This window comes from Salmo trutta, chromosome 4, assembly GCF_901001165.1.
Source record: "Salmo trutta chromosome 4, fSalTru1.1, whole genome shotgun sequence".
In the NCBI taxonomy this organism is placed as follows: Eukaryota; Metazoa; Chordata; class Actinopteri; order Salmoniformes; family Salmonidae; genus Salmo; species Salmo trutta.
In genome coordinates, this window is record NC_042960.1 from 16,717,994 (window position 1) to 16,739,800 (window position 21,807).

At 44.8% G+C, this 21,807-nt stretch overlaps 2 protein-coding genes across 11 annotated transcripts; one reads left to right on the forward strand and one right to left on the reverse strand.

The window, feature by feature from the left end:
* Positions 1-3,033: 3,033 nt before the first annotated feature.
* Positions 3,034-18,261, forward strand: osbp (oxysterol binding protein). 10 transcript variants are annotated; one of them, XM_029749945.1, is made up of 20 exons: positions 3,034-3,170; positions 4,281-4,459; positions 6,503-6,711; positions 7,131-7,293; positions 7,623-7,734; positions 8,062-8,260; positions 8,417-8,531; positions 8,754-8,811; positions 8,929-9,099; positions 9,701-9,946; positions 13,583-13,703; positions 13,817-13,920; positions 14,131-14,411; positions 14,652-14,911; positions 15,803-15,844; positions 15,997-16,044; positions 16,681-16,713; positions 16,805-16,837; positions 16,962-17,000; positions 17,360-18,261. In XM_029749945.1, the coding sequence occupies exons 2-20, from the start codon at positions 4,323-4,325 to the stop codon at positions 17,500-17,502; spliced, it is 2,514 nt and encodes an 837-aa protein (XP_029605805.1). In that variant the 5' UTR covers positions 3,034-3,170; positions 4,281-4,322; the 3' UTR covers positions 17,503-18,261. The 10 variants fall into 10 exon arrangements, with proteins under 10 accessions (XP_029605805.1, XP_029605803.1, XP_029605807.1 ...); XM_029749943.1 differs by lacking the exon at positions 3,034-3,170 and adding an exon at positions 3,188-3,410; XM_029749947.1 differs by lacking the exon at positions 3,034-3,170 and adding an exon at positions 3,188-3,410 and having other exon boundaries at positions 8,757-8,811.
* Positions 18,262-19,491: 1,230 nt separating this feature from the next.
* Positions 19,492-21,774, reverse strand: LOC115191924 (coiled-coil domain-containing protein 86). Its single transcript, XM_029749957.1, has 4 exons — positions 21,099-21,774; positions 20,830-20,959; positions 20,409-20,483; positions 19,492-20,112 (listed from the first exon to the last, which is right to left on the reverse strand). Exons 1-4 carry the CDS (start codon positions 21,656-21,658, stop codon positions 19,972-19,974), a joined length of 906 nt encoding a protein of 301 aa, XP_029605817.1. The 5' UTR covers positions 21,659-21,774; the 3' UTR covers positions 19,492-19,971.
* Positions 21,775-21,807: the final 33 nt, after the last annotated feature.

Consider the following 21,807-nt stretch of genomic DNA (forward strand, 5'->3'; position numbering starts at 1 on the left):
CGTCCTCTATGTTATTGAAGAAGCCGTGGAAGCCAAACGCCTTTTGAGGTTTCGCGGCGTCGCCATTTCACAGTTTTCAGTGAATTTGATGTATACTGAACAAAAATATAAACGCAACATGCAACAATTTCAAAGATTTTACTGGGTTACAGATCATATAAGGAAATCAGTCAATTGAAATAAATAAATGAGACCCTAATCTATGGATTTCACATGACTGGGAATTGGTCACAGATACCTTAAATAAAGTTTCTGGTGTGACCACCATTTGCCTCATGCAGAGTGACACATCTCTTTCGCATAGAGTTGATCAGGCTGTTGATTGTGGCCTTTGAAATGTTGTCCTACTCCTTTTCAATGGCTGTCGGAAGTTGCTGTATATTGGCGGGAATTGGAACACGCTGCCTACACATCAATCCAGAGCATCCCAAACATGCTCAAATGGTGACATGTCTGGTGAGTATGCAGGCCCTGGAAGAACTGGGATATTTTCAGCTTCCAGGAATTATGTACAGATCTTTGTGACATGGGGCCGTGCATTATCATGCTGAAACATAAGGTGATGGCGGCGGATGAATGTCAAGACAATGGGCCCCAGGATCTCGTCAAGGTATCTCTGTGCATTCAAATTTCCATCGATAAAATGCAATTGTGTTCGTTGTCCGTAGTTTATGCCTGCCCATACCATAACCCCACTGCCACCATGGGGCACTCTGTTCACAACGTTGACATCAGTATACCGTGGTCTTCAGTTGTGAGGCCGGTTGGACGTACTGCCAGATTCTCTAAAACGACATTGGGGGCAGCTTATGGTAGAAAAATGAGCATTCAATTCTCTGGCAACAGCTCTGGTGGACATTCCAGCAGCCAGCATGCCAATTGCACTCCCTCAAAACTTGAGACATCTGTGGCATTGTGTTGTGTGAAAAAACAGAACATTATAGAGTGGCCTTTTATTGTCCCCAGCACAAGGTGCACCTGTGTAATGATCATGCTGTTTAGTCAGCTTCTTGATATGCCACATCTGCCAGGTGGATTGATTATCTTGGCAAGTGAGAAATGCTCACTAACAGGGATGTTAACAAATTTGTGCACATAATTTTTGAGCAATAAGCTTTTTGTGCGTATTGGAACATTTCTGTGTTCTTTTATTTCAGCTCATGAAACATGGGACCAACACTTTACATGTTGCGTTTTATATTTTTGTTCATGGTAGTTGTGGGAGAACAAGTGAAGGAGATGAAGGCCGTGTCTGGGCCAGGGTCTACCGAAGCCAGATGACTGGCGGTATCCCATTTAGTTCAGTGTCTCCATAGATATGATTAACCCTGGAAAGGAGGGAAGGAAAGGAGGAAAAGGTGAAAAGAGGGAGAGTGAGAATGAGAGAGTGAGTTTGCTTGTCAAACAGTAGGAGTTCAAATGCGGATACAGCAAAACGTTTATTTTTCTGGTCTAAGAGGAAGAGGATACACACATTTCTGTCTTTGTACCTTTATGGAGTACAGAGTGTACAGAGTGGTCCTCTTCTCAACACAACAAAAACACACACTAACTAAAGGTAGACTTCACCCTCATCCCTTTGGGGCGATTCCATGCCAGCGGGAGCAGGAAATATTTGGGGTATCAGATATTTCTGACAATTCTCACATAGAAACTTGAAAAAAAAGTGGGAATTGTAGGCCCCTTTTAGACCTACAGTATACATGCCCCCTGTAAGACCTTATGATCCGTGAACCGTACATGATACAGACAACACCTTGGTGTCATCATTATACTCCTTATTGTGTGCTCTAACATATACAATATGTACAGATTCTGAAATACAGATTTTCACATTCATTTATTGTATTGGTCTATAAATAGCCCAAAAATGTATACTTTCGTCATGATTTAAAAAAAAATAATAATAATGGTGATACAAATGTATAATGCCTGTCAAACATACTTTCTCTCAAGGAAGTTTCTATGTGAGAATTGCCAGAACAATCTGAGATACCCCAAATATTTTCTGCTTCTGCTGGCGTGGAATCACCCTTTGTTGTTCGGCCTCTCTGCCCTTCCATGGATGTCTGAACAATAAAGGGACTATAACCAAAGGTGCAGGCAATGGCAGTGCATGTAGGCACAGCAACAAAGGGAGCAGTCAAGGTGGGTCTGGACATAAGACTTGAGTGGCAGCTGGTAAGCAGTGTCCTGTTTTCACTGGACGTGCTACCTTGTCCTGGACCTGCTGTTTCAACCCTGCCACCCCTCCCCCCCACCTCGTTCTCCCGGAACTGCTGTCTTGACCTTTGAATGCTCGGCCAACTGGCATTTCCTCCTGAGGTGTTGAACTGGGAGGAAGGGGGAGGCTTAGCTCCTAGTGCAAGAGTTGGCATGGCTCCAGCAGAATCCAACTGATACAGTACCTTACCAGCTGGAGATGGCTCCCTGGGTAGAGTAGATTCAGGTGACCTCTGCTCTGAACAAGGCCTATAAGGGATCCAGAGCATGAAGAAAGCTGGGTCCCTGAGGTGAGGTTGTGTGGCTTAGCTACTACTAAGGCCACAAACTGCTGGAGACTTGATGCCTAACTGGGCATGAGACATACAGTAGGGCCTAGGACTAAAACAGGACACTACGGGGTCAACTGAAGCTGGCGCTGCTAACAGACTGTGAACCCATGGCACAGACGAGTGGAACAGGAGACAGGTCAAGATCCAGGGTGAGACGGTTTTCATCACCAATAAAATATCCGGATTGTGGTTATGGCAATCTGATCCTAGATCAGTGGTTAAGGGAAACTGCTACCTCAAGGAGCCAGAAAACACCAGTTGTGTATTCACCAGTTGTGTAATGAATACACCCCTGTACCCCACCCACCCACACACACACCCACCCACAGTGCTCCACCCAATGGCTGTATATGAAGGTTCCACCGGCGTTGAGAAATGTAAGAGTATTTTCCTTGAAAAAAGGTTTCTAACGAGGACTCTTATTTATGCGTTTACATTTTGAAGCGAAAGCACTTTGTCGTCTCTGGCGGCACACACAGGTGGTACCAGTGAGTGTGCTAGTTCGTTTTGCATGGACCGGTGCCCGGTTGAGTGGATATTTCCTAATAGACCAATGGAATGGTCTACAATGTGCATACCCCGCCCACATAAAACGAACTTGCCCATCGATACAAGGTAGGTAGACATATTTGTAAAAAAAAAAAAGTAAACAAACAACTGAAATCAATTGTGTTCGTGACATTTAATGCTAAGGCGAAGACAACTTTGATTGGGAAAGGTTGTAGCTTGATAGCTACGTTTGTCATGTTACTTTCATTTTTTTATGCAAAAATAAATGTCCAGTCTGATAGTCGGATGTTGAAGTTGTCAAGCCCAAGGAAATTGCGTCAGTTTTTCCTCGACATACTGATAAAGGTTGGTTGGTTGTGTGGTTCATTGATTAGCTAGCTATACGAGCATAATATACGTGTATTTTTATTGCAAAACTTGAGATGATTAGCTGCTCAAGGCATCGACTCTCGGTCGACGGTCGCTAGCGTCGGTGTGGATCCGCCTGTCATTGTCGTGAGTCCGGTGTGTGATGCTGCACTTCAGCGCCAGGCTGTGCTCCGTTGTTAGGCCGCTAGCGAGTTTGTGTTGATTTTGCACTGACGATGCTAAATGTGTAAAGTGTATAGTCATTGCAAATTGTGTAGTAGTAACGTTAGCTAGTATCCCTCTAGCTTTATGCCAACGTTTGGATGGAAGCGTGATTGCTGTTATCGTCTTGCCCTCGACAAGACTGGTTATGCCGTTAACGTTAGCTAGCTACTGTAACTAGCTTAACTACCTGCTTAGTCTATCTTATCTAGCCCGACGTTTGTAGGCTAGCTAGCAAGCTAAGTCTTGTTAACATCACTAGCAGCAGTTGGTCTCCAACAACTTATCCAGCTGAGCTAAGTTGCTGATATCACTTACTATATCAATTTACACAGTATAAACTGTTAACCAAAGCCAGGTAGTTGACAGATAGGCTAGTGTCACTGATGGGGAATCGGGTGTTGACTGCTGATTGGAGCCCAAAGGCCGGTAGATGGCGATATCGAAACGACTCAATATCGCCGTCTACCGGCCTTTGGGTTATGCTGAGTGTAGAAACTGTTCTGACTTTACACTGACAACTTACGTGGTCTACTACTAGACCTCTACGTATCCCAAGTATGTATGGATTAGTTAGCTAGTAAATTGTCCTGTAGATTTTCCACTGCCATTTTCAGGTTGTCTTACTGCTTTTCATGTCCCTAGGCCCCAATCTAATAGCCCACTGTGAAGGCTCAGGCTGTCGTAATGTCGGAGCCCAAGGCACCCACCCCGACTCCGGCTGGAGACACATACAAAGGATGGCTATTCAAATGGACAAATTACATCAAGGGCTACCAGCGACGATGGTTCGTCTTGAGCAACGGTTTACTATCCTACTACAGGTAAGAATGGGGTGAGATGGGGTTGCATGACATAGTACCTCTTTGCATCCGCTGTAACAGATAAGACTAACAGTTACCAGAAATCTTTGCTGCCTGCAATTCAGGGTGTTCCTGCTTGTGGGCATTCCTGTATCTGCCGGAACCCCTCTTTATACTTCTATTGGTCCATTTTTAAGCTAGGACTCCGGTACATAGGCGGGAGGCAGGGTGCTCCTGTACAGTAGTTGGCGGTAATGCACCATACCGGTTGGATACCAAACAGCCGATAAACCCCACACAAGAAGAGGCGGGGGCGATAATGTCAGTAGCTAGTCAGGACAACGGTAGACGGTGTCCTTCACGCCTGCCTGGCAGGCACTGTTTGCCTGCAGTTCTGTTAACGACAGCGAGGGCCGGTGTAGGGCAAGCGGGAGTGAAGGACACTGTGTTCTAGCTAGTTGGTTAGCTAGCTAGGACTCCGGTACACAGCATCCGGGATAAGTAGCAAGCTAGCACACCAACAGACAGTGTATTTCACCCCCGCCTATTGGGCACTGCTTTCCAGCAGTTCTGTTAACAACGGCAAGGGCAGGTGTTTGGCAGGTGGGAGTGAAGGACACTGTGCTAGCTAGTTAGTTAGTTAGCTAGGAGGACTAACTAAACGGTTATATTATAGCTGTGATTTGCTCTGTGTTGTTCCCATTTTCCCTGCCCTACAAGATGAATACAACTTGCTCTCCTTTATATGCCTATCATGAGTTTTGACTATGGCGCACAGTATCATAAAGAAATTGAAGCTTGAGGTCATTATGGATTCCCTGTGTAACTCTGCCATTTAATGGTGTCACAATATTGCATGACTCCTCTCCGTTCTGCTTGCAACAAAGAGGTGTGTCCGAATACTTATTGTGTTTTCAGCCCTGTGGGGGAGTCATTGTGTCTTCGCTGGGCTGTGTAATACGAGTCGTGTTTGTTTAGTGACGTAGCTGTGTACCATTCACCTCCCACTCCAAGCACTGTGTGTGTGTGTGTGTGTTGTGTGAACAGTACTGTTTGCCTAACAATTTAGAGTCAGGTGATAAGCACATCCAACAATTCACACACTTTTCATGTTCCTATCTCTGAGTCTTTTTCCAAGTAAGGTTGTTTTCTCACGAATAACTTGCCAAGAGCGCATTTAGCGAGACATTTGTACAAAGCTTTTTGCAATCATGCAAAATTGCGAAACCAGAAATGGTGCAATATGAAATGTTTTTTTCAACACTAGGCTATATTGCATCTGAGATGGCTGTATTAGACCGATTCCTTTGTTCCATATGAACAAATTAGTTAGGCAACAATAGCCAATAGTCCACACTGGTCCATCAGTCAGCTGGTTTCTATTGCCACGCTTCTGAGTATTGGGTCCACCCTCCTCTTTGCTTGTGTAATCATAATGGTTCCTGGTTAAACTGGCTGTAATTATAGACCTTTAGTTAATGTAATGTAACATAAAACCTTAATGTGGAACAGAGAACAGAGTCAATCACCACCTTCCGTAGACACCTGAAACCCCACCTCTTTAAGGAATACCTGGGATAGGATATAGTAATCCTTCTAACCCCCCCCCCCCAAAAAAAAAGATATAGATGTACTATAGTAAAGTGGTTGTTCCACTGGATATCTTAAGGTGAATGCACCAATTTGTAAGTCTCTCTGGATAAGAGCGTCTGCTAAATGACGTAAATGTTGTCCAAAATTAGGTTACTCAATTTTGCTCCAACTAGCCTAAAGCTGCCTCAGTCTGAACATATTCTGTAGCCTCTTTCCCTCTTTCTGGAGTTTGCAGAACAAAAGAAACCAGGTAGGCGTAGTTAAAGTGACGTCTTTATCTTGGCTTCCAGTAGGCTTAGAGAAGCTTCTGCCGTATTGCTTCCTATATGGTTCCTTCAGATGAGTAAACACTGAAGAGGACCAGGTTAGGGGGCTAGGAGTTGTTTTCGGACCAGCCGTACAAGCAGGAGTTGGAGCTGGTTCAGGAGTTGACCCTAGTTTAATCCACTCTCTCGCTCTGTTTCTCCCCAGGACCCAGGCGGAGATGGGCCACACGTGCCGGGGCACCATCAACCTGGCCACGGCCAACATCGCGGTGGAGGACTCGTGCAACTTTGTCATCTCCAACGGCGGGGCACAGACCTACCACCTGAAGGCCAGCTCTGAGGTGGAGCGGCAGCGCTGGATCACCGCCCTGGAGCTGGCCAAGGCCAAGGCTGTCCGCAATCAGGCCGAGTCTGGTGAGGGAGGGAGGGAGAAGAGGGAAAAATGAGGCGGGAGAGGAAGGGATTTGTCTGTGTAGAACAGTCTTTAATGGGTAGTGAGAGACGGTAAGGGAAGGAGGGTGTCTGAGTGGAGTGTATACTGTATGTTTTTCTTCATGTTCCTTTGAGAGAGAGAACATGTTTTATTTATCAAGAATTACAGTTTACTGTATAACCCCCAGTTAGAGTGAGGGGGTGGGGCTATCATTCTGATAGAATGTATATATTTTTTCTTCGTATACAGTACCAGTCAAAAATTTGGACACCTACTCATTCCAGGGTTTTTCTTTATTTTTGCTGTTTTCTACATTGTAGATAACACATGGAATCATGTAGTAACCAAAAAAGTGTTAAACAAATCAAAATATATTTGAGATTCTTCTCTTCTTCTCCAGATGACTCTGGTGATGAGTGTCCGACGTCACCCCCTACCTCGGGACAGGGCGGAGGGGCACGTAACTCAGAGGTACAGTCCACACTACGCACGCTGGGCAGCAAGGTGGAAGACCTGAGCACCTGCAACGACCTCATCGCCAAGCATGGCTCCGCCCTCCAAAGGTCAGGGGTCAACCCATCACTCTCACACAAACCTTACAATCAACAAGTGGTTGATTCCCCCATGTATAGGCACCGATAGTAATAGAACAAGATAACTTTGCCCACATCCATAGAACACATGAATGGATGCAAAAAGCTATTGCTCGGGTTCTATCCTTACAAGCACATAGTAACTGGTTGACCAGGTAAGGTCTAAGATTTTGTTATGGACCAGATATTTGTCTTGGTTGCGGAGTAGTCTGAGTGAATAAACAAATGACATGTACTACATACAAAAGAGATGGGTTGAAGGAACTGGCTGACTCTCCTTGGCTGTGCCCCTGTCCTAGGTCCCTGTCAGAGCTGGAGGGGGTGCGGCTGGGAGGCGACACGGATGGCAAGATCCGGCAGGTGACGGAGAGAGCCACATTGTTCCGCATCACCTCCAACGCTATGATCAACGTACGTGTTGATGTTATTGTTTTTACAGTGTGAAAAACTGATTCACCCAAACATTGTTCATATAATACAGTGAAGGTCTAATAGTGCAGTCTAGCTGAAGCCCACAGTACGAGCCATCTGTTTCTTCAGTATTACACAAACATTTACAAGGCTTTGTGGTGTTGTATGAATGTTCTTAAAGCGTTTCTTTGAGGTTTCCCTAACATTCTTCCCCCCAGGCGTGCAGAGACTCCCTGGCCCAGACCCACCGTACTGTTTTTGGTGTTTGTATCAAATGTTTTTTTTTTGTTTTTTTTCAATTTTCCTCCAACCTTTCTCCCCCCCCAGGCGTGCAGAGACTTCCTAGCGCTGGCCCAGGCCCACAGTAAACGGTGGCAGAAAGCCTTGCATTCGGAGCGGGACCAGAGGATAAGGCTGGAGGAGACATTGGAGCAGCTAGCCAAGCAGCACAACCACCTGGAGAGGGCCTTCAGAGGGGCAACCGTACTGCCCCTGTCCCAGAGCAACCCTGCCCTGGACAGCAAGAGTAAGGCATCACCTCTGACCCCGAACAAACTGTTACATTAACTCTTTGACCCCTGAGCTTTAACCCCCTAACTCCAAACTGATTGTTAGCCTGCTAGTTAAGTCAACCAGTGAATCTACAACACTGTCATTCATAATATTTCATTTTCTCCCTCAGGTTCGGGCTCAGCAAAGGGAGACGCAAGCGACGAGGATGATGAAAACGAGTTCTTTGACGCTATGGAGGACCCAGCGGGGTTCATCACTGTACCGGCCGACCCCAAGTATCATAGGTCAGCACGCCTCTACCTCCTTTTTTTTCTTTTTTTAACTCTCCATCTGTCTCCCTGTTTCTCGCTCTCTTTCCTTCTCTCTCTCTCAACCTCCTCATTTTTATCAATACAAATGGCATGGCATTTTATGAGCAATAAACTGAGCTTTTAGAAGGAAAACTGTAATTGGTAAAATGCTCTTCTTTCTTTCTATATATCTCTGTTTCTTTCTCCTCCACTCAGAAGGTCAGGAAGTAACATCAGTGGTCTCAGCGCTGAGACTGGAATCGATGACCAATCGGTGAGTCGGTCACTGTTTTGATATTTGAAATGTTTGTTTAATTACTTGCTTTACAGTACATAGGATGTCCCTTGAAATAAAACGTGTTTGTGTTCTGCCCTCTTTGGCCACCCACAGCTTTGTGACGAGCAGTCGTTGGGGTCCAATCCGGAGTCGCCCCAGTCCCTGGAGGTAGAGCCAGTGAGGAAGAGGCGGACCAAAATCCCAGACAAGCCCAACTATTCGCTGAACCTCTGGAGCATCATGAAGAACTGCATCGGCAAAGAGCTCTCCAAGATACCCATGCCTGTAAGAAATGCGCGTGTGTGTGTGTGACTATAGACTATTGCAGCACACCCTAACTGTTGCTTTCAGCTCTGTGCATTGTATTGAACAAGGGCAGAAGGGAGGGAACAACTTTCTGGAATGAAATGGATCAATAGGTAAGTGCCAAAATAAAGTAAACACTGTACTTGAGTAAATGAGGGATAGAGTACATTGAAAGCAGGTGCTTCCACACAGGATGGTTCCTGAATATATTAAGCAATTAACATTCCATCATGCTTAGGGTCATGTATAAAAATGGCCAGTTTCCCAAATATTTTGGCTACCACGGCTAGAAGAAGAGGTCTGTGACTATGAAAGAGGGGTCTCAAAGGAGCATAGGGGGTTTTAAAGTGTGTGTGTCTCAGACACCAGATCTCTACCCAAATGAACATTTATGAGAAATTCTGGAGAGGTGCCTGAGACAGCATTTTTTTCCCACCAAATCACCAAATTGTGGAACAATGGTGTCGCATCCCTCCAATAGAGTCCCAGCCACTTTGTCGGTGTTTCCTTTATTTTGGCAGTTACATGTATTTTTCCTTAATAACCCTTTCCATTTTCCATTTTCTCCCTCTTATCACAGGTGAACTTCAACGAACCGATCTCCATGCTGCAGCGTCTATCCGAGGACTTGGAGTACTACGAGCTCCTGGACAAGGCGGCTAAGTGCCAGAGCTCTCTGGAGCAGCTGTGCTACGTGGCTGCCTTCACCGTATCATCCTACTCCACTACGGTCCACCGCACAGGGAAACCCTTCAACCCCCTACTGGGGGAGACCTACGAACTGGACCGGCTGAGGGAGAGCGGCTACCGCTCACTATGTGAACAGGTAAAGGTGGGGGGAATGACTGGTTGGGGAATTGGAAAAACAGAAAGGGGGGGGGTGATGGCTACAGGTTCAAATGGGTGAGGGGCTAAGCGCGGGAGGGGGCAGAGAGAGAGTAGGAGAGAAGATGATTTGCATCTACAGTGGCTATGTTTTTAAAACCAATACACATTCAATTAACCACAAGTTGACATCACAACAATCTGATCATATAAATCCGGTTTATTACAAGTTGCAACAAGGAGACCCCTCCAGAACAAAAGCAGAGAAGGCCCTTAAGTATTAATCCCACAGCATCAAATGTTCTGTAAACACCAGCCCAAGAGGCTTGCAGGAAGTCCCAGCAACAGCTGCTACAGTGACACAGATGCATTATCTCTGTCCTCGAATCGAGCCTGGCGTCAAACATTAACCATAACATTTGATACCGTCAGTTTAACAGGTCGAAGGTAGAACATCAGTACTCGGTTACAACAGATAATTATAGACGAACAAGTGACGACTACTTCATTAGATGTGTTACTTAAACGTACACGGTTGGCTCCTGTTTCCCTTCCCCGAAGGAATGCATCCGTCTGCGTCTCCCAGCACACAGTCATGTTTATTACATATCAGTCCATATCAACAGTAAATCAAATACAGGAAAATAATTTCCCATTACAATTCCCACAGTACATTTTCCAGAGAAGGCATCTATGGGTAGTGGTACCTCTATAAACTGTCAGGAGTTCCAGCGCTGTCCATCACCTGTGGTGCTGTAACGTTCCCTTCTGCTGTATCACGTTCCAATAGTCCGCCACGTAATACCCATAAAACCACGGAAATGGTTCCAGTGGTTTTTCCGCCATTCATTTTTCACATTGTGAATTTTACAGAATTCTTTTATTAACTGTAGGCTTACCTTGGCGTGATGTTTTGATAGCCGTGAGTTTTTTTTATCAATATATTTGCCTCGATTGACTCCCCAAATGCTGTGCTCGTTATTGGTAAAGTTACCGTGTCCGAGAGATTTGCGTGGTTATCAAAACCTCACTCTAAGAGCTCAGATGCAAAAATTTTAATAACCAACGTTTCGACAGCTAAGCTGTCTTCATCAGGGTATCATCACAAACACTGAGAGATGAGTCATTTATATAGTGTCAAGAGACACACAGGTGTTTGTAATCATGGCCAAGTATGGCCTAATATCATTGGTTAACTGAAATATAAAAAAAATGGTATACAAGGAACATACAAAAAGACAAACAAATGGATAACATATGATCATAGCATTTGTAGTCTAAAAAGTATCTAACAAACAATTACAATGGCAAAATCACAAGAATGGCTTCAGATCAAAGTCTATGTTGAGACCGAAGGGAGCAAGTGTCTTTAAATTAAAGATCCAGGCAGCCTCTCGTTTTAACAATAAATTATCAAGGTCACCCCCTCTCCTCGGGAGGGTGACATGTTCGATGCCAATATAACGCAGAGACGAAATCGAATGGCCTGCCTCCAAAAAGTGGGCCGCAACTGGGTAAGTCAGGTTTTTGCACCTAATGGTGCTACGGTGCTCTGAGATACGTACTTTTAATTCACGCTTTGTTTTACCCACATAATTTTTACCACAGGGACAAGTTATAAGGTAAATAACTGCCTTAGTGGAACACGTAATAACACCTTTAATTGGGATAGATTTCCCTGTTTGGGGGTGTTTGAAGGATCTACATTTGTAAGTGCCATTGCATTGAGCACAGCCATTACACTTGTAATTTCCATCCAGTATGGGCGCAAATAGGCATTGTTCAGGAATATCTGAACATTTGAGATTTACTATGCAATCTGATACACGTCAAATCAGTTTTCTTGATCTTCTGATCTTGTGTGAAGATAATGTTTTATACACTGATCTTTACAGGAAACCTACTGATCGTAACAGTTTGTTGAGGGCTGACAGTTGTCACCCACTTCCCTTGAAAAATAGTTTGCCCTACAGCCAATTCTGTCGAATCAAAAGAATTTGCATTAAACAATCAGATTTCGACAGAAATATGGCTGAGACTCAGGATAAGTTCAAGGAGAGGGGGTACAACAATGATCAGATTAATATTGCCATTGAGAAAATTCAAAACAAAACGAGACATGACCTTTTTCAAGGTCAGTCTCGCAAAAAGACGCATTCATGCGTTCTTACTACCCGCTATTCAAAGTGCTCTGAACAAATTAAAGCAATCGTTCACAAACATTGGCACATTCTGAAATATGATGATAGTCTTGGTAATGTGTTTTCTGATCTTCCCCTGGTCGTATTCTCGCGGGGCAGAAATCTCAGAGACCAATTGGTACACTCTGATTTACCACCCCAAGATATTCCTGAACAATGCCTATTTGCGCCCATACTGGATGGAAATTACAAGTGTAATGGCTGTGCTCAATGCAATGGCACTTACAAATGTAGATCCTTCAAACACCCCCAAACAGGGAAATCTATCCCAATTAAAGGTGTTATTACGTGTTCCACTAAGGCAGTTATTTACCTTATAACTTGTCCCTGTGGTAAAAATTATGTGGGTAAAACAAAGCGTGAATTAAAAGTACGTATCTCAGAGCACCGTAGCACCATTAGGTGCAAAAACCTGACTTACCCAGTTGCGGCCCACTTTTTGGAGGCAGGCCATTCGATTTCGTCTCTGCGTTATATTGGCATCGAACATGTCACCCTCCCGAGGAGAGGGGGTGACCTTGATAATTTATTGTTAAAACGAGAGGCTGCCTGGATCTTTAATTTAAAGACACTTGCTCCCTTCGGTCTCAACATAGACTTTGATCTGAAGCCATTCTTGTGATTTTGCCATTGTAATTGTTTGTTAGATACTTTTTAGACTACAAATGCTATGATCATATGTTATCCATTTGTTTGTCTTTTTGTATGTTCCTTGTATACCATTTTTTAAATATTTCAGTTAACCAATGATATTAGGCCATACTTGGCCATGATTACAAACACCTGTGTGTCTCTTGACACTATATAAATGACTCATCTCTCAGTGTTTGTGATGATACCCTGATGAAGACAGCTTAGCTGTCGAAACGTTGGTTATTAAAATTTTTGCATCTGAGCTCTTAGAGTGTGCGGCTTTCCTTTATTTTCTAGTGTTCTGCTCCGCTAGCCAGCACCTCGCCTTTATAGGTGTGCGTTTCTTTTTTCTAGATTATCAAAACCTCACGCCAGGGGAAGCCTACACGAAACACAACCCTTATATTAAGTAGTTCTAAAATCCCAGATGGAAAAATGAATGAAAAAAACAAAAACAATTGGAACCATTTCTGGGTTTTATGACTTGTGGTACTCAATTCTCTGGGGGATTACTGAGGGAAAACACCCCCTAGTGGCAGCTGTGGGAAACAACAGCTCTCTACTCCCACGTGTATGAAACTAATTTAGATAAATTGTTTAAATATGTTGTTTTAGCCCAGCACAACCATATCTGACTCAAGAAATGTGCTAATCATCAAGCCATTGATTAGTGGATTTAGGTGTTTTAGTGCACAGTTAAAAAAGAAACATGGTACTCTGTGGGTCCCCAGGACCAGGTTTGCAAAACACTGTGCTAAGTGACTCAATTGTAATATAGCCCTACCCAATCCTCCTTCATCCAGGTGAGTCACCACCCACCTGCAGCTGCTCATCATGCCATCTCAGAGAGAGGCTGGACCCTCCGACAGGAGATCTCCCTCGCCAGCAAGTTCAGGGGAAAATACCTCTCCATCATGCCTCTGGGTAAGGCGGTGTGTGAGGACTGATAGCTGCCAGCCAATGTCTCCATCACGCAAATGTTTTGTTTGTATAGTTTGAATTTTCAAAGTTTGCTGTGGTGTAATCCAATTCCACAGGCTCTATCCAATGTATGTTTGAGAAGAGCAACAATCACTACTCGTGGAAGAAAGTCACTACAACAGTACACAACATCATCGTGGGCAAGTTGTGGATCGACCAGGTAAGAAATGTTTCACACATGATGGCTATTTCTGTTATAGTGACATTATCAATCCACAATTTTTGGCATCGGCGCACGCAGCACGTACTGTGGACGTTAGGAGATTTTAGACTAATTCCAAGCATTAAAAAAAAAAAAACATTCAAGATTTATTTAAGTGAACGACATATTTTTAAAGAATTCCATTCTCGCTCTTTCTGGTTTTCTCAGTCGGGAGAGATAGACGTGGTGAACCACCGGACCGGCGACTGCTGCCATCTCAAGTTCGCCCCGTATAGCTACTTCTCCAGAGACGTGGCCAGGAAGGTGACTGGTGTGGTGACCGACAAGGAGGGTAAGGCCCACTATGTGCTGTCAGGGACGTGGGATGAGAAGATGGAGTTCTCCAGGGTGATGCAGAGCAATAAGGGAGAGAACGGCACCGAGGGCAAACAGAAGACCGTCTACCAGACACTCAAAGCCAAGGAGCTCTGGAAGAAGAACCCACTACCGTGAGTAGAGTGTGTGGGGAGGGGTGGGGGGAGTTTGCTGATGAGGTGCTGCAAATGAATAAGAAATTTGGTGTGTCAAAGAACATGGCTTTTTCAATCATCTCACCTCTGTTTGGCATCTCTCTTTCTATTGCTCTGTCCCTTCCACCTCCATTCTCTCTCTCGCTCTGTCCCTTCCACTTCCTCCTCCATTCTCTCTCTCCCCTCGTTTCCCATCCTCTCTCTTCCTCCCATCTGCAGTGAGGGAGCGGAGACCATGTACTACTTCTCGTCGCTGGCGCTGACGCTCAACGAGTTCGAGGAGGGCGTGGCGCCCACCGACAGCCGGCGACGGCCCGACCAGCAGCTGATGGAGGCGGGCCGGTGGGACGAAGCCAATGCCGAGAAGCAACGGCTGGAGGAGAAGCAGAGGAGCGTCCGCCGCGAGAGGGAGAGAGAGGCCCAGCGCGCAGCCAACCTGCCCGAGGAGGGGGCAGAAGGGGTGGAGGTAGCAGAGGACGGTAAGAAAGAGGGAGGGGCGAGGGAAGCAGGTGCAAGAAGGGCTACATCCCAATTATCTCTCCTTCTTCCCAGTGTTCACTTGTTGACTTTCCTATACTTATTTGAAAGGAAATGACTGGTATAAGAAACAAGGTGGAGACACCCATGCCTCACCAATCCAATATTTGAAGTAGTAAACAAGTGCATACTTCAAATCAAACTTTATTTGTCACATGCGCAGAATACAACAAGTGTAGACCTTACTGTGAAATGCTTACTTACAAGTCCTTAACCAACAGTGCAGCTCAAGAAGAGTTAAGAAAATATTTACCAAATAGACTAAAGTAAAAAATAATAATAAAAAGTAACACAATAACGAGGCTATATACAGGGGTTACTGGTACCGAGTCAGTGTGCAGGGGTACTGGTTGGTTGAAGTAATTTTTACATGTAGGTAGAGGTGAAGTGACTATGCATAGATAATAAACAGCGAGTAGCAGCAGTGTACAAAAGGGAGGGGGGGTCAATGTAAATAGTCCGGTGGCCATTTTATGAATTGTTCAGCAGTCTTATGGCTTGGAGGTAGAAGCTGTTGAGGAGCCTTTTGGTCCTAGACTTGGTGCTCCGGTACCGCTGAGGATATTATTGGGACATGCCCAAGATGGGAGCAAGATCCAATTCTTGTGCTTGTGAGTAAGGAAGTACTCCCCGTTAAGTTCAATGAGGAGTCTGGTTTCTTTGGCTTCCTATTGTGGCTAGAGAGAAGACACGGAGATGGAGGCAGGTTTGAGGAAAGACAAAGTGAGTGTCGTCCCAGAGCTGTCTGTGTTCATAGTCTACCTGTCTGTCCCTTTCTCCTCTTGTATATATCTGTCTGTCTTTCACACGTGTCTGTCTCTCTGTCCCCCAAGCTGTCATTGAGGACTCTTTCATCACTGACTCGCCTTTGAAAAGCAAGTACTCCTCTTCCACCTATTGTCTCACTTTAGTCTCTCACACACACAATCCGTTCCACTTTTCACAAGGTAGGTGTATTTAATACCTCTGACCATCCATCATATCCCGCTTTATTCATGCGTCCATCCTCGGTGTGTGCTGTGTTCAGCCGATGCGGTGGAGATTGGTACGGAAGCGAGCCAGGCTTCGGACGAAAGCAAGTACCACTAACTTTCCTCCCTCCATCGCTCTGTCCTTATAGCACTCCCTCGCTTTCTCCACGCGTTCACTCTCTTATTCCCTCTCCTTCTGACACGTGATCCTTCTAGCACTTTCTGTTTAGTGTGTGTATTTTAATTATTTATTATATATATATAACAAAGGTAGCTAGCTTTCTTGTGATGTAAATATGCTAGTCAATCAATACAAGGGTCGTGTTCACCAGTGCGCACTCGCAAAACGTTTTGCAACAAAAACCAAGTTTCTTATTTGACAAGTTCAGGTAGTCCCTCCCTGTTTCGGGACGTTTTTCTACCTTAGGTGTCTAGTGAACACGACCCAGGTTTCCAGGCTATGCCTAGAAACGGCTTATTCTTGTGCTGTGACATGCACATTTTGAATTCTAATACTGAACAGAGGAATGTTTAGAAGAAAAGTATTTTTTGATATGCGGCAATGTCCTGTGGTAGGAAACCGCTCCGTAGCATAGTAAAAGCAGGCTAGCTTTAATTTTCCACACCAGTAAGTATATTAAATAGATTTAATTGGTTAGGTTGTAGGCTCTTCCCCCTCCCCTCTTCTTTTCATTTCTTTCCTTTCTGTCAATTATTCATGTTCCTCTCTCCCCCTTCAGCGGACCCCGACGATTCTCCACCTCACGCGCCAAGCAAGTAGCCCTCTACTCTCTTCCTCTCTATATCACTGTTTATTTCTATCCACACACTCACATACTTATCTGTCAGTCTTCCATTTTGCAGCCCCACGTGGTCCGCCCCTGTCAGAGTATCAAAGCAAGTATTCATCGTTCGGGACACACACACACACACACACACACACACACACACACATCATGATTTCATTCTCACACTTTTTTTTTCATACCTCATATCTTTCCATCTTGTCCCTCCCCCCCAGTGGATGACATGGAAGGTCATTATGGAGCTGCGGTCAAAAGCAAGTAACACCAGTGTTGTTATCTCTCTCCTTTCTGTTATTTGTCTGTAGTTTGTGTCTCCTTCCTCTTAGACGCTCTAGTAGTTGCAGTTTAACTTAGTTGAGAAATACTACTTCCCAAAGTCTTACGGCGTTCGTATGTGTGAAATCTTGTAGCGCTAGACATGACAACTCTGGTAACTATTGTAGCTAGACACCACCATACTGCTGCAATGTTGTCCTTGTCATCCTGATCTCATCCTTTTATATGGTCTTGATGCAGAAGTCCCTTTCCCAAAGCTTCCATGGCTGGTCCTCAACATCCTATGATAATTTCAATAGGTTAAATGTCATTCTTTTTCTCTTGTTATTTTCGTCAGGCGTCCACCAGGACAACTATGAGGCGATGTGGTTTGAGAGGACCGAGGACGTCGTCACGGGAGAGTCCATGCACGTCTACAAGGGGGGCTACTGGGAGGCGAAGGACCACGGCAACTGGGACATGTGCCCAGATATATATTGATTTTCACCCCCCCGATCAGCGAATTGTACTAACCCAGGCATTTGGAACAAGCCACAAGCTGCCCTTTTTCCCCCAATTGAAGAAGGGACAAACTGGGTATCGACCCTGTTTAACCCCAACCCTCCCTCTTTCAGGATAGATTTTGGGTTGTAATGCCCCTTACCTCTCCCCTATCACTCTCTGTGGGGATGATGTGCATAGGGGATGTGAGACCCTGTAGGACAATGCAACCGGACAGGGGGAAAGATCTGCTTTCTTCTGCCTTCATCTTCCGTGTAGGGTCAAGTTGCCCCTAGATGCTGATCTGGGGTCAGTTTTGCATTTGCCCCCGCTAATGTTTAAGGTTAGGATTAGGGGAGCCGAAGCTGATCCTAGATCTGTAGCTAGGGAAAACGTCACCCCTGAAGCTTCATCTTCACTACAATGATTAGATATCTCCCTTTAGAGCCACTGGCTAGACCTCTGTGTCTTCTGTTTCTTCCTTTGCTGCTCTCTTTCTCACCCACTCCATCTCTTGCTATGTTAGTCTGTGGAAAAGACTGGGGGCAGATGGGTGGTCTGATTGATTAGTGTTAAATCGCTAGAATCTATCAAACACTAACTCTACCTTGCTCCTCTTCCAAAGGATATGGACTAACTGCATATGGACATGAACAGTTTGTGTGAGAGTATATGTCTGTGTGTGTGTGAAGAGGGGGGTTATAATAGCAATGGGTTGGTGCTTGTCTACTTTGAGGCTGCCAGATTTTCAAAGCTTCAGAAATGCTGTTTAAGAGGGGGGTGTGTGTGTGTGTGTGTGTGTGTGTGTGTGTGTGTGTGTGTGTGTGTGTGTGTGTGTTTTTTGTTTGAGAGAACGGGGGTGAGCAACAAATGCAGGAGCCCACGTGTGTGTGTGTGTGTGAGAACCCGGTGACATCACATTAGCTCCTCTGCTGTGGCTGTTATCCCTCTTGAAGCAGCGGAATCGGCTAAATGAAGGATGTATCGTCATAAAATACTATTTAAACAGTTTCTACTACGTCCTACATCCCAAAGATGACTTCCACCTCTTCAACAGCAAAACAACCTAGCGTAGCCTTATCGTTTTTTATTAGGGTTAGTGTATGAAGCAGACTCGACCATAACATATTGGAATAGTGGCCTAGTAACTTAGTGTCCAAAATGGCACCCTATTCCCTATAAAGTGCACTTCTTTTGACCAGGCCCTGGTCAAAAGTAGTGCACTATAAATGAATAGGGATGCATTAAGAGATTAACTAAAGTAGATTATGAGTAAAGTGTGTGTGTGTGCACTAGTACAGAATGTGAGCTTGAGTGCGAGGTTTGAGTTCCAAAAAATAAATCGCATTTTATTTTCAAGTGTACTTACAAAATGTTTTTGAGACCGAGGGAAAAAAACAGAACATTGCTAATATTTGTATATATCAAAGTAATTAGTGCTAATAATATTGATTAGTTAGATCTAAGTATGGTGATTGTGTTTAAGGTCAGAGAGAACTCCCATTTGTTTCTGTAAAATAGAACATGAGTCTTTCTCCATTAATTGTAAGTCAACTGTAACTTGTTTGATTACTTTTTTCTCCTACTCCCTGGCCCTGTACACACTTACTTTGTACAATACATTTGATCCAGTTACACTGCTGTGAAGACACCACAATAGTTGTAAAAAAATATATCAAAACCATTGTCAAGTGTTGTATAACTAGAGTGTACTGGACCTGTCTTAGGAGTTGAATGTTAATCACTGTATTGTTCACATGGTCTGTCCCTCCATTTGTTGTAGTTCCCCATCTTTAAGCTCATTCATTCTCTTATGGATCTTGGTCAGTGCGCTGAGTATAACAGCATCGCAGGGTGATGTAATAAAGCCTGACTGGAGAAATGCACACTTGCTTTATAGTGTCATTCCTTTACTGCAACACACTAAAGTGGGCAAAAAGCTTGCAATGGTGATCTAGTGGACCACTAAGAAAAGGTTGGGAGACACACTGGTATAACAATTTGCTTTGTTTAATGGAACATTGCATTACAGTAAACATAGTAAGAGTTCAAGTAAAGAATTCTTCCAGCCCATGTTTGGATTTCCACAAAATAGAGGTAGGAGGCACTTTTCGCATCTGCGATGCTCCAGACGGTTGGTTATTTGTTTTGAAAGGGTTTGCTGCTCATGCTCTCCAGTTCCAGCAGCCTCACACACACAGTGAGCATAGCCATGTTGGCCTTACCCCCTAGGCACTGTGTAGATCTGAAAAGGATTGGATAGATTAACAAATATGGTGAAAATTCCACCTAGCCTATTGAGGGAAAGATTGAACACCTTCATCCTGGAGGAACTGCAATACCAGGTCGATGCGTGGAGCGAATGGAGCAAGCCCCTTTTCTGAGTGGTTCTCTCATATCTACATGAAGTGCCTAGGGGGTGGTTCTCAACAGAGCTGAACATCCCATAAGTCAACCAGTGCACTCCCTCTACTTGTCCACTTTGCCACCTTTCCGTGCAGCTTTTGGGTTCCTGGGCTGTGATTTCTGCAGCATGGCAAGTGTGTCCCTCTTCTCAATCTTCCTCAGCTGTTTCTTCTTCATCCTCTTGATCTTTGTTGTGTTCCGGATCTGGGATGGAAATAACCAGGGGGGAGAATGTAGCGCTTAGCCTGGGGCCATATGTATCAAGTGTCAGTAAGAGGGCTGATTTAGGATCAGTATTGCCTTTCAGATCACAAATGAACAAGATAACATGGGCATGGGAGAACCTGATCATAGAACAGCACTTCTACTCCGAGACAATTGATACATACGGCCTCTGAAGTCAACAATAGAGATCTACCTGGCTCACATAGGTTACAGTGAGAGAAAAAGACCCCCCCTCATCTCACTTGGGATAATGTGGGGATTTGTGTGTGACTTACCACTTGCACAACCTCCCCCTTCCTCTCATTCTCAGCTCGCCTTTTCAAATTCTCCTCATGCCTCTTCCTCTTTTCCTGTAAGGGACAAAAGATACCCAAAAAACGACCACATGAGGGGATGCCTAAACAATCACAGTTGCACTGCCAACCTCTGATGTGTGGTCCATATACTAAATGGTGCGTTCCAAGACATCTGGGAACTCTGAAAAATAAGAGGTCAAATCACTGCGTCATGTTGGAAAGTCAGAGCTTTAGATAGAGGCCTAAGTTAAAAACGATTTCCCCCAGTCGGAGCTCGTTTCCCAGTTGTCTTGAACGCACTGAAGTCGGAGACTTCTATTTTTCCAGTTGTTTTGAACGCAGTTTGTGCACTACTTTAAGATATCAGAGTGCACTAACATGAACAGGCGACGACACAGACCTCTTTCTCCCTGGCCTTGTCCTCCTTCAGTTGCAGGGAATATTTCCTCACCAGCTCCTTCTCTCGCTTGGCCTCCATCTTCTTCTCCCAGGAGGAGCACAGTGGCTTATCTCTTAAAAGAGCCGAGAACCTGAAAAACAAAAGGAGTTGGATAAAAGGTACATTTTCCTAAACAATTTTTAGGCAGTGTTTGCATGGGCTGGGCTGACTAGTAATAGTTTGCATATGCATGCAGGTAGTTAGCATTGTAGGCTATTGCAACTACTGACCGTTGCTTGTTGCGGTCTTTCCATACCCGTCCGGATTTCGGTTTACCCAAAGGTATCACGTCAAGTTTCTCATTTGACTCTGAACGAGTCCTCTTTTTGGCCGTTTTATTTGGGCGGTCCGGAACAGTCTCCATTGGTACGGGACCAACCTTGTTTTCCTTCTCGTTGCAATGTGACACAGCTGGAATAACTGTACCTAATGACTTCCCTACAGGTGTGTCTGATTTGACCAGTTTTGGACATGCCTCAGCTGTTGCCAATGCATTTGATTTGGACTGACTGCTTGGAAGTTTTTTCGCACGAGTCTCGTCGGCAACCGGTTCCACGACTACAACCTCTGGTTCGGGTTCCGTCTGGTTCTCTGCATTCTCATTCGGTAACTCTTGAATGACAGATTTCCTTGTTCGGCGTGTTGGAGTCTTCGGTACTTCAGAGTCAAGATACACAGCTGGGGTCCGTACTCTGCGCCCGCTACGGGTCCGAGTCACAACGGGAGGAGGCAACTCGTCCTCTTCGGCGCTCAGTCCTTCGTTTGGTGTTATTTTCTCACTTGTCGACATATTGTCAAGATTATACGACGGTGTGACCACAAATACTCAATACATATGTTGTTATTTACAGACCGTAAGAAGAGACAACCTGACCAGAGTTCGGAAGGCCACGTGTGTAAGCGATTACAGGAAGTACGAGCATACAGTTTGTGCCTTGA

What these genes read in the sequence shown, in the direction of transcription:
- osbp (XM_029749945.1), top strand. Translation starts at nt 4,323, where the DNA reads ATGTCGGAGCCCAAGGCACCCACCCCGACTCCGGCTGGAGACACATAC. An exon ending in CCTCCAACGCTATGATCAAC is followed by an intron (nt 7,735 to 8,061) that starts GTACGTGTTGAT and finishes CTCCCCCCCCAG; the next exon opens with GCGTGCAGAGACTTCCTAGC. An exon ending in GCCCCTGTCAGAGTATCAAA is followed by an intron (nt 16,838 to 16,961) that starts GCAAGTATTCAT and finishes CCTCCCCCCCAG; the next exon opens with TGGATGACATGGAAGGTCAT.
- LOC115191924 (XM_029749957.1), bottom strand. Translation starts at nt 21,658, where the DNA reads ATGTCGACAAGTGAGAAAATAACACCAAACGAAGGACTGAGCGCCGAA. An exon ending in AAAGACCGCAACAAGCAACG is followed by an intron (nt 20,960 to 21,098) that starts GTCAGTAGTTGC and finishes TTTGTTTTTCAG; the next exon opens with GTTCTCGGCTCTTTTAAGAG. An exon ending in ACAAGGCCAGGGAGAAAGAG is followed by an intron (nt 20,484 to 20,829) that starts GTCTGTGTCGTC and finishes TGTCCCTTACAG; the next exon opens with GAAAAGAGGAAGAGGCATGA.